Genomic DNA, 12,103 nt, shown 5'->3' on the forward strand with positions numbered 1-12,103 from the left:
ACTGAACAGTATCCATCAATGTCCACATGACACACGCCCTCACAAGACCTTTTGTGTGCATTTCAGATTGTCTGCGCTGTCTTTGCGGCACTACTGCATTTCTTCTTCCTGTCTGCGTTCACGTGGATGTTTCTGGAAGGCGTTCAGCTCTACATCATGCTGGTGGAGGTGTTTGAGAGCGAGCATTCACGCAGGAGATATTTTTACCTGGCCGGATATGGCATTCCTGCCCTCATTGTGGCCGTTTCTGCTGCAGTGGATTACCGCAGTTACGGGACAGACAGAGTGTGAGTCTCACACACACACACTCAAATGATCTGAATGAGTCTGAATGAGTGTGTGGGTGGTCACAGGAGGGTTTAAGTTTAGTCTAATGATGCGGAAATTAAAGTCTGAATAATTGAAAGAACTCTCATGTATCAGCCAAAAGACACAAGAACCTCTGAGACAATCTGCGGTACTACTTTGTGTGTGTGTGTGTAACTTTGAAACTTGAGTGACGTCTCTTTCACGCATTTTCAGGTGCTGGTTGCGGTTGGATACTTATTTCATCTGGAGTTTTATAGGCCCCGCCACTCTCATCATCATGGTAACCAGCTCTGATGCTCTCTGAAAACTACATTCAAAACATTCATGTTCAATGTTGCACACTCTAGTGCTCTCACGTGTAAACCCTCAACCAATCCTGTGCTTCTGTTCTTCCTAGCTGAATGTAATTTTCCTGGGAATCGCTCTGTACAAGATGTTCCACCACACTGCCATCCTGAAGCCAGATTCTGGTTGTCTTGACAACATCAAGTAAGCCTGACAGTGAGGCGTTGAGCCTGTGGGATGGGTTCTTTGGATCTTGCTAGGGGTGGAGCTAGTCGTAGATTTGGTCTATGAGGGGAGTGGCATCTGGTTCTTTGGAGATGAGCCTTTGAAAGGGTGGGCCTGTGGTTGGTGGAGTCTGTGAGGTGAATGTACAGTATATGAAGGGTGAAGCTTGTGGTAGGTGTGGTCTTTGGGAAGGGACCTTTAAAAGGTAAGGCCTGCGGTGGGTGAAATCTTTGAGAGGTGAGGGGTGGAGCCTGAGGGATGGGCTCTTTGAAGGGAGGAGTCTTTTAAAGGTGGGGCCTGTTGTGGGTGGAGTCCTTGCACACTGAGTCCGAAATTCATGTATGTTAAAAAATAAATACGACCTCATGTTGTGTCAATTAAGTTTACACACTGCCTCCGAAACTTTCGTTTGTCATTAAAAAAAAATCGGATCAGGTTAGATTTTCTGCGTTTTTCGCACCCATAGAAAGCATTTGAGAGGTGTTTTGACAATTCAGAGCCACCGAATGACGTATACAAAAAAACGCAGAGGTGAGAGGTGAGAGGTGGAGAGGTGAGATTATAAGAGAGGTCGAGCTTGTGGGTGGACTTGATGAGGGATGGAGCCAGCAGTATGTGGAGTGGATTGTTTGAAAAGGAGCCTGAAAAGTAGGGCTAAGGACCTAGGCATTGGCGTTTATGCTAAAAAAGTAATGTGATCCTTCAAATGCGGTTTTGGTGACCATATATCATTTTAGACCACGTTAATATTAATCTATAGGGGCTTTCGCACCGGATGAACCTTTTCATAGTTCCTAGAACTATTGGCGGAAGTACCCGAATTTTGACGTGTTCGCACCGCAGGAACTAGGAATGATTTTAGTTATAGGAACTCCTTTTGGAGGAACTAATTTTAGCTCCTACTTCAGAGTAGGGTCTAAACCAGCACTATAGGAACTATCCGTGACTTTGGTGTATGTTGATTGGCCGAACGCACGCAAAACACCAGCACCCACCATTTTAAAAAAAAGCTGTGTAAACACACAGATTATAGCCTATATAACCCAGAGAATGTGAGCAAAATAAATGTCTGCCGTACCATTAAAATAAAAGTCACAACAACAAGCACGGCTTACATCACTTCAGAGTTCCTACTGGCAATGCAACCAGGAAAATGTTCCTAAGGGAACCATTAGTTCTCAGGGAACTACCCTGGTGGCTAGTTTCTAGAACTAAGTTCCTAGAACTACCCGGTCCGAAAGCCCCTTATATTTGCTCAGATCACTTGAGAGGAATTTTAATACCAGGTCTCAACAAAAGTCAAAACATTGCTCAGTTTGTTTGAGCAGCTTGACAACAGCATGTCAAATTCAGACTCAAGCAATGTTGTGAATTTTGAATCTCTAACTGTTAGTCCAAACAGCAGTTGTCAGGTAAAAGAACAGAAAGATAATATGAGTTTTGTGTTTGAGAAACCTGTTTGGAAACAACCATTACGTCTTGTTTCATGGCACTAATTGTGCAGAAATGACACACTTCAAGTTTATGGACAGAAGAAACATTGGCCCATTGACCATCTACTGAGGAACTCGTATGGCTCATTTATCATATTATTGTCGTAGGTTGAGGTAAAAGTAAAACTGGCACAGGTATCCCACAGTGTGCGTGTGTGTGTCTGTGTATTCTGTGGGGAGGTTGTCGTTACCTGAAGATCTGTGTTGTTTCACAGAAAAGAGCAGCAGACATTCTGCCCAAATTAACCTCCGCACGCACATGAATATTCATCACCGGAGCCACACAGCCACTCAGGAGAGCAGAGCGCTGAAAGGACTATAAATATGCTAATTTATGGCTGTCCCCTTAGATCCAGCATAGTGAGCAGGACAGTGAAATGATGTGTGTGTGCTCAGTTGTTCATGTGTGTGCTTATGTCGATGTGATGCATACTAATCAGACCGTTTGAGTCAGTGATCTTGCAGTATCATTTCTATAGATGGGATGATATTTCACAGTGGTTCATCGCATTTGTGTGTGTGTTAAAGGGCCAAACTGGACTAATATGTCCCTTTGTCTATCACAGCTAGAAAATTCGGATGGACACCTGATTGAAGTGCATAAATCCTGACTATGACACATGTACATATGCATTCATGTGTAGAGCTCAACAGTGATCAACCACATTTGCATTGGCCTTGGGTTTCATTCCTGAAGTATTTTTTTCCTATTCATTTTCACTACAGGCTTTTCAGAAACATGTTCTCTATAGAAAGCCTTGAACCAAATCAACCTTCTCAGAGATGAATCACAGTAATACAAACATTGATTTTAAGAAAACTGGCAAAGAGAGACAAAGGAACAAGACTGTAAACTCGATGTAGACCGACTTTAGGAGAAATGGAATATCAATCAAAGTAAGAATAACCATACACCATAAAACGATTGATTGCATCTCATTAAAGTATAAAATACAATATATTTGACATTGATTACAAGATATTAAAATGCATAAAAGTGTGCTTAATTGAATATGCACTTAAATGGGCAGTTGTAGTGCAATGCACTTGCAGATAATATTTTGAATAAAGAAAGGCCACTTAAAGTGTACTTGTAGTACATGAGTGCACTTTTCAAAAGTGCACTTTGTAATAATGCCAAATTAAAAGCTTTTACTTTTACATGTTAAATCCTTGTTTTAATTATCTTTTGTTGTGATTTAAAGAAGTACACTTATTTTGATGTTGACTCACATATAGTACTAAAGCACATGTAAAATACTGATTATATTGTAGTTTGTTGATATATTTACATTTTTCTAAATTGCAACTTCATCATTACAAATGTGTGATTACAAATATATTTAAATACATTACATACATGTTTCAATAAATAAAAAAATAAAAAAAGTATATTTTAGTTTTCCACAAATGCTTGTAAGTACATTTGGCATTACACTTCAGTAACAATAGAACTGATTGTGAAATTACATATAAAGATGTAGTGGGTCAAAAGTGTCTCTTAAGTTCAATTAATTGCATTTAATGTAAATGTAACATATACTACATTTAAATTTAATTGCAATTAATGTGTATTTAAGTGTCCAAAAACAGGGTATGAATAGTCAATTCAGAATTATGTAGTTCTCAAGTTTAGGACCTCATCTTATCTCTGTTTCGAGAGGTTTATGACGATCAATTTCACTGTGGAAGAAACAAATAGGATTTTTACTGCCAGAACCCTGCTGGTGCGCTGTATTCTGAAGGGTTTGTTAGGAATGCTTCGTCATATTCATTTTGAAGGGGACCACATAAAACAGAATCACAACAGCAGAGGTGATGGGTTTGATTAATTCATGAGCAAGGGTCTTATTACAGCCACACATCTCCTCCCTCCATGGGGTCTCAGATTAAATGGGATAATTCTTGTAATCAGACGTTCTATTCATGCTAATAATGAGATAATGACAGTCTCTTGTTAGTAGTTTTCATACTGGGGTGTATTAGTTTGATCTGTAGATGGTTGATTACTTGCTCTAATGAGAGACTGAACAGAAACACTTACAAAACTGTGAGTGCGTTTATTTTTTTGGGTGTGTGAGCAACACATATATAACAGTAACGGTATCACAATATACACTGCTTTTCAAATCTTTGGGATCGGTAAGATTTTTTAAGTTTTTGAAACTCTTACCAAGGCTGCATGTATTTGATCCAAAATACAGTAAAAACTGTAATATTGTGAAATATTTGTACTATTTAACTGTTTTCTATTTGAATATTGTAAAATGTGATTTATTCCTGTGATGCAAAAATGATTTTTCAGCATCATTACTCCAGTCTTCAGTGTCACATGATCCTTCAGAAATCATTCTAATATGCTGATTTGCTACTCAAGAAACATTGCTTATTATTATCAATGTTGAATACCGTTGTGCTGCTTCATATTTTTTTGTGGAAACTGTGATGCATTTTTTTGCTTTGATAAATAGAAAGAAAAGCATTTATTTGAAATATAGATCTTTTGTAACATCATAAACATCTTTAATGTCACTTTTGATCAATTTAATGCATCCTTGCTGAATAAGTATTAATTTAGTAAAAAAATGAAATACAATAAAAACTTACTGACTTCATTTGATAACCATGTTATAATGTCTATTTTGTTAGAGATGAAAAATACAAATGAAGGATAAATCTGACATCAAAAATGCTGCAGACGAGGCTTCACATTGTGTAATACTTACAAACGTAAACCTCATATTATTAAACAGTTCTGATCAGATGAGTGACTTTCAAATCTATTTGTAAAATAGATAAATGTTTCACAGTTCCTCCAAAATGAAGATTGAGTTTGGGTTTCATAGTTTTAGGTCTCCATTTACTCACCCTCATGTCATCCCAAACTTGTATGACGTTCTTTCTATTGTGGAACCCAAAAGAAGATACTTGTGAAAAATGTCTTGGTGTTTTTTGTCCATACAGTAAAAATGGGTGGAATCCAGGGTTGTTTTGGACACCGACTGCATGGACAAAAATAGTTGAAATTTTTTTCAGAATATCTTATTTTGTAGATAAAGATGAAAAAGTCATACAGGTTTATTTGTAGCGAAACAAAGACTGAATTTTTATTTATTTTTTGTCAACTATTCATCACATGGTATCCACTTTATTTCGGTTCGTTTAGGTTTGTGTGAACATCAGTGGTGTTGCTGTTGTTCATTGTCTGATTTATAACAGTCGGCTCTAAGAAATAAAAAACGATTTAAAAACATGTGATGTGATTTATAAGGCTATTTGTAAGGTTGAGTTATTAACCGCAAACCAACCTACGTCCACCCTGCTCCGCTCACAGAGGTCACGACTTCAACGCCTCAGTTCTGTCACACAACAAATCCAGATATATGCCTTCATTTATGTGTGTGAGACCACCGGCCACAACACTAAACAGTTTTGTGCGTTCGTTCTGCTATTGCACTCCAAATGGTGACGAAACAGCACATATTTGCATTTATAATGTACAGTCTATCTCATCTTGGAAAGTAGACGAATAAATTGATGGCGTCATCTGATTCAAAGGGCTGTTTTTAAATGTTTGACCAATAAAATGTCCACAGAAGGACATTTTTTCACCCCCTTAATTATAAATACCAACTGCAACATTCATTTGGCACATCAAATCCTATTGGACCACTTGATTTAAAGCTATAAAAACAAACATACTTGAGCAGCAAATTAGCATATCCAAATGATTTCTGAAGGATCATGTGACACTAAAGACTGCATTAATGATGCTGAAAATTCAGCTTTGCATCACAGATTAAATTACATTTTAAAATATATTCACATAGAAAACCGTTGTTTTACAGTATAATAATATTTCACAATATTACAGTTTTTACTGTATTTTTGATTAAATAAATGCAGCCTTTCTGAGCTGAAGAGTGTACTTTCAAAAGCATCAAAAAATCGAATTGACCCCAAATTTGAAAGACTTTTAAGAATGTGTATTAGCATGAAATTATTGGTGTTATTTCATGTAGTTACATGTAGCAGGCCAGTAATAAATGTACTTATTAATACATTTATTATTATTTCATTCTCAAGGTTAAGACTACATTTCCATCATTATCAAAAGCCTGAACTACCGGATCAATAAGGTTTTTCTTTTTTTTAAAGAAATTAATACTTTTATTCAGCAAGGATGAATTAAATTGACCAAAAATTACAGTAACAGCATTTATAATGTTGCAAAATATTTGTATAATTTCTAACTAAAGGCTCTTGCTTGTTAAATCCTTTTAATAAATCCTGCCTCAATGTCATGCGTCTGTAGGTCATACTCGTCATACTATTTCTTGCATCCTAAATTAAATTAAATTGTTAAGACCTAAATTGTGCGAATGTTGTGTAACAGCTGTGTAGGGGGGGTTGTTGCTGCTTCTTTTTAAGTTGCTTTTTATTTGTTCAGTTGCTGTTGCACTTTTCGAAGGAATTATTTTATGTCTCTCTGTCTTACTCAATCATTTATTTGTTCTTGTTTTCTGTTGTGTGTGTTGTCTGCTGACTTTTGCACAGCTATCGCTTTCATGACGGCTGTGTCATAGTGGAGTGGCACTGGTAAGATCAACCTGTTTCTCCACCGGTCATGTGTCCCTCTGGAGGTCATCTGCTCCTGCCCAGTTCTTCCTGTGTTTGACGTTTTATGTGTGTTTGTGCATACGTGTGTGCGTCCGTAGTTCTACACTCATCTCTCTCATTTTACAGATTGTTTTACCGATGATCTACATTGTAAAAAAAAATCAGAATTTTTATTTTGCAAATTTTTGAGTCACACTTTATATTAGGTGTCTTTCACTACCGCGTACTTGCATAAAAATAATAATTGTTAGGTACAATGTACTTACTTGGTTCATGTTGTATTGCAAAACCCTTGTGCTGCTATTGAGGTGGGAAATGGGTAAGGTTAGGGACAGGTTTAGTGGTATGGTTAGGTTTAAGGTTGGGTTAAGATTTAAAGGAATAGTTCACTTAAAAATGAAAATTCGGTCATCATTTACTCACCCTCAAATTGTTTCAAACCTGTATGAATTCCTTTCTTCTGCTGAACATAAAAGAAGATATTTGGAAGATATTTGGAAACCAAACAGTTGATGGACCCCATTGACTACTGTAGTATTTTTTTTCCTCTACTATGGAAGTCAGTGGGGTACATCAACTGTTTGGTTACTGACATACCTGTGTGTGTGTGTGTGTGTGTGTGTGTGTGTGTGTGTGTGTGTGTGTGTGTGTGTGTGTGTGTGTGTGTGTGTGTGTGTGTGTGTGTGTGTGTGTGTGTGTGTGTATAGATACATATATACCTTAGCTGTTGCGAAAGGTTTTGAAATTTCACTGGTTCACTGCTATAGGGGCAATTATCTTTGAACTTATTAACAAATGGCTTTTACCTGGTTTTGGATCAGTTTCATGAATTCATTGTAGATCTGTCAGTCAATTAAAAAGTGATTAATCGCACTTTAAAAAAAAGAAATTGGAAAACCAATTAAACGTTAAAATTTGTAATATATTTTCATGTTGTAGTACATAATGTCACATTCAATCTCCAAATTCATGTAGAAACAACATATAGATGGTATATTTTAAATATTTGTTTAATTTGATCTTTTTACTAAGTTCACAATGGTTTCATATAGAACCCTAGGGTTCTTGACTCAATTTTAAAGAACCCTTTATGCCAGTGGTTCTCAACTCCAGTCCTCGGGACCCGCTGCTCTGCACATTTTGTATGTCTCTCTTATCTGACACACTCAAATCAGTTCATGGAGTCTCTCCTGACGAGCTGATGATCTGGTTCAGGTGTGTTAAATAAGGGAGACATACAAAATGTGCAGAGCAGCGGGTCCCGAGGACTGGAGTTGAGAACCACAGGTTCTATATAAATATAAATGTCATAAATGATTGCATAATACATTCATGTTTAACGGGTTACTTCAATTTTATGTATAAGAGATGTGTAATTTATCAAATTTAATCCAAGTAAAAAATTTATTTAAAAAAATAATTTAAGTAAAACTCCAAATAATGATCCTTTAAAGGGAACATCTGAAAGGTTATATAGGTCTATACTATACCTTTGTTTCTAAGAGTGTATTAATGAAGGCCAGTATGACTGATACCATTACCACTAACTGCTACTGATGTTTCTATTCAATGGACAAAATGAACGCAGGCAAGGTCTGGGTTATAATAAACGATTTTGTTTTCTGCTCCAGATATACACTTTTCAAAATAATATCTCATTTTTAAAATGTAACATTAACATGACAGTAATTTGAAACATAGCCTTTGCAGAAATATAAAGCCAAACATAAATGTAAAAAAAATAAAAATAAATTAACGACTAGTATTTCCAGTGTCTATTTGCAGCAGTTGTTTTGGTCGACTTGTCTCGCACCAATATGTCATAATCCTCATTTAATGTGCGATACAGGAACAACTCTGGATTGACGTGGGCGGTCTGAGTTTGATCCTTGTGTCATGAGCGATTCCTTTTATTCATTAATCTATGACTCAATTAAACCCACTCAAGACAGACGTGTCTCTGGGTGAAGTTATCACTCAGCACCTTGAGGACATTATTCACATTTCCATCAAGACTTTCTGCCTCCAACTAACTCAATTACAGCTGCCATTGGGATGCAGATTCGCTGTTGGAGATAGAGTGAGACGATATGACAAATTGCTGCTAATTCTCTTAAACGGTTTTAAAAGCAGTCTCTTTATCATAATTCACGTTAATTTTTCATGTTTAACCCGGGCGTTCAGCAGCAGGCTACCTGAGGGGGGAGAGATGTTCAATCGCAGTCTTGTGTTTGTTAAACTACCAGCAGGACGTCTTTAACGCAACCAGTCGCCGCTATCTGCTTCAATTAAACTTCTAATGTGCCCTGGGGTTTTCAGCACGAGTGTGTTTTAGAGAGGGTGAACGAAGGTGCACGAGAATCTGCATAGTGTAGCTTCAGGAAAATAAAAGTAAAAGCATAAGCATAAGAATGAGGTTTCTGGAAAAGAGAGCTGTATTCTCATATGAGTGTAAGAAATACGGGTTATTATTCCCTCAAGACAAGAGTGAAAAAACAGTGATTAAACACTAGTGAAGAGACTTGGACATGAGCGTGAGCTATTTAGGGGTTTTTAATATCCATTTAGTTTGGCACTTTCCACAAATTTATTACGCCTCCCCATGATTTTTTGTTTTTTATTTTTTATTAATGCAAATTCAACAAATTCCTGCATTATGTGCAGTAATTTGCGGATCTATAAATTCAATCAAATTGATTGCAGAGAATTCCATTGTTCAGTTTGGCCTAAACTCATTTGGATGTGTTTAATACACCCTATAATCAGCAATAAATTTTTTATAAAAAAGCAATTCATGTATAGAGTTGTTTTCTTTATCGTTGATACAAATAAAACTACAGTCAAACCAAAATTTATTCAGACACCTTCAACATTTCTCATAGTATCACACTTGATTCGCTATAGTATAGAAAAAAAAAACTCAACGAGTTATCAAATCAGTTTATATTTTACTGGTTTTGGCCATCCTTCTGTTAGACTGTCTCACAAATGAATCAGGTTGAATCGTTGTCTGCTGTTAAATTTAAGTACACAATGAGATAATACCAATTTAGGTCAACCGATTACCAAGCAATGCTTCATTTTGTTCAGTCTGTGGTTTAAAAAGGTCGTATTAGCAATTAAAGAAAAAACACTTAAGCAAAACATGGTCAGGTCAAAGTGTCTGAATAATTTTTTGTACCAAATATTTCTACATTTTACTGGTAGTCCACTCTATGAAGAATTTTTGGGTATAATATGTCACAGTTTACTTTATTTTGCTATCCTCTCTTACATAAAAGCTATAGTGTCATGCACCCACTAGTAAAAAAAATATAAAAAAATATATCTGGTGTCTGATTAATTTTTGGTTTGACTGTACATCCAATATTGCCTTCTTGCGTCCAGTTAGTCGTTCTGTAAATGTAATGAATTTCCCTTTGCAACGAGTTTCTGCAGTGCCCTTTAAAATACATTTTGAAATTTGCTCTTGATCTTCACATAAATATCACACAGAAATGTCACAATCATGTTTTCCAGTCACTCTCAATTATTGACTGAGTTGGTAACATTTATGTATGTGCATAGCCTACATTCTTAAGGTTAAACACTGTCTTGCACTGACTCGTTTGTTGAAAAAGAACATAATTATTTATTTTGATATCCTATTTGTGAAAAGTTATATAATTTACTTTATCAGTTGCATGTTCTTGTAGAAAGTTAAATTTCTGTAAATGTATTTAACCATAGTCTGTTAAACGATCACAACAAAATAAGAATTATCTCATCATGTACTCCCCCTCATGTCCATACCCGATATGACTTTCTTTCTTCAGATAAACAAAAACAAAGATTTTTGGGGAAATAATCAATCTCTGTGAGTCCATATAATGTAAGTGAATGGCTGCCGCTCGGTTGACGCTTGAAAAACCACATAGCAACTGTGCTGGTAATTCATACACGACCCCAGTTGATGAATCGATGTCTTCTAAAGCCAACCGATATGTCAAGTCAAGTCAAGTATATTTGTATAGCGCTTTTCACAATACAGATTGTATCAAAGCAGCTTCACAGTATTAAATTAAAATAATACAAAAAGGTTTGTTTCTAGTGGAATTTATTGATTGATAAAATTAAATTAAATATCCCCAAAATATCCCCAACTGAGCAAGCCAAAGGCAACAGTGGCAAGGAACCGAAAAACTCCATTAAGTGACCTAATGGTGTCCTAAAACTCCATCAGGTGACCTAATGGAGAAAAAAAAACCTTGGGAGAACCCAGTCTCAGTCGGGGCCAGTTCTCCTCTGTATGCATATGTGTGTGTAAGAAAAATACTAATATTTTTAACTATAAACCATTACGTCACGATTTCTCGGTGTGGTTTTTCAAGCGTCAACCGAGCAACAGCCACTTACTTGCGTTATATGGATTCAAATTGAAATCTGTGTTTATCGTCTTTAGCTGCTATTACAGCATTTATTACTATTTTGAATTACCTTTTATTTTTAGTTTAATTTTTTATTTCTAATCTTTTAAGTTTTAGTAATTTTTATAATTTGCTTTGTCATTTCTATTAGCTTTTCATTTCTATTTAGCCTTAATTTATTTTTTCAGTTTTAGTCATTTGTGGACTTCAACACTTCTAATTTAAGTTTAATTGGGTAACACTTTTCAATAAGGCTCCATTTATTAACAACATTAGTTAACTACATAGCATGAACAAACAATGAAAACTACTTTTAAAGCATTTATTAATATAATTAATTATTACAATTTAAAGTTGCACCTGTTAATATTATTAAATGGACCTAAGTCCATGAACTAACATTGAACAGTTGCATTTGTATTATCTAACATTAACAACGATTAATAAATACTAACACATATATTACCTGTTGTTAATATTAATGTATGAGACCTTATTGTAAAGGGTTACCTTTATTTTTTTGTTTATTATTATTTATTTTTTTAGAATTATTTCAATAAACAAAAACTTAAAATGTTAACATTTGCAATAGTTTGAATTAAAAAGTAACAACACAGTAAAAAGGATATACTGAATTATAATAATTATTGAACTTGACTATGAACACTCTTTATTCAGGCATCAAGTCGAGTGTTTATGGGCCAATCATGTCCATTAATGCCCCTGTCATTAAGATGGACACTGCAAAATGATGTTTAATAGTCT

At 35.6% G+C, this 12,103-nt stretch overlaps 1 protein-coding gene across 11 annotated transcripts in view; it reads left to right on the forward strand.

Moving 5' to 3' along the window:
* The window catches only part of LOC309484925 (adhesion G protein-coupled receptor L3), a 326,392-nt gene that overhangs the window by 290,358 nt on the left and 23,931 nt on the right, over positions 1-12,103 (forward strand). For all 11 annotated transcript variants that reach the window (XM_082151409.1, XM_082151416.1, XM_082151415.1 and 8 more), the window contains 3 exons: positions 67-287; positions 523-589; positions 707-798. In XM_082151409.1, the coding sequence (XP_082007535.1) occupies positions 67-287; positions 523-589; positions 707-798 (380 nt within the window). The remainder of the gene's footprint in view (positions 1-66; positions 288-522; positions 590-706; positions 799-12,103) is intronic.

Source organism: Leuciscus leuciscus (assembly GCF_965113295.1).
Source record: "Leuciscus leuciscus genome assembly, chromosome: 2".
Taxonomy (NCBI): domain Eukaryota; kingdom Metazoa; phylum Chordata; class Actinopteri; order Cypriniformes; family Leuciscidae; genus Leuciscus; species Leuciscus leuciscus.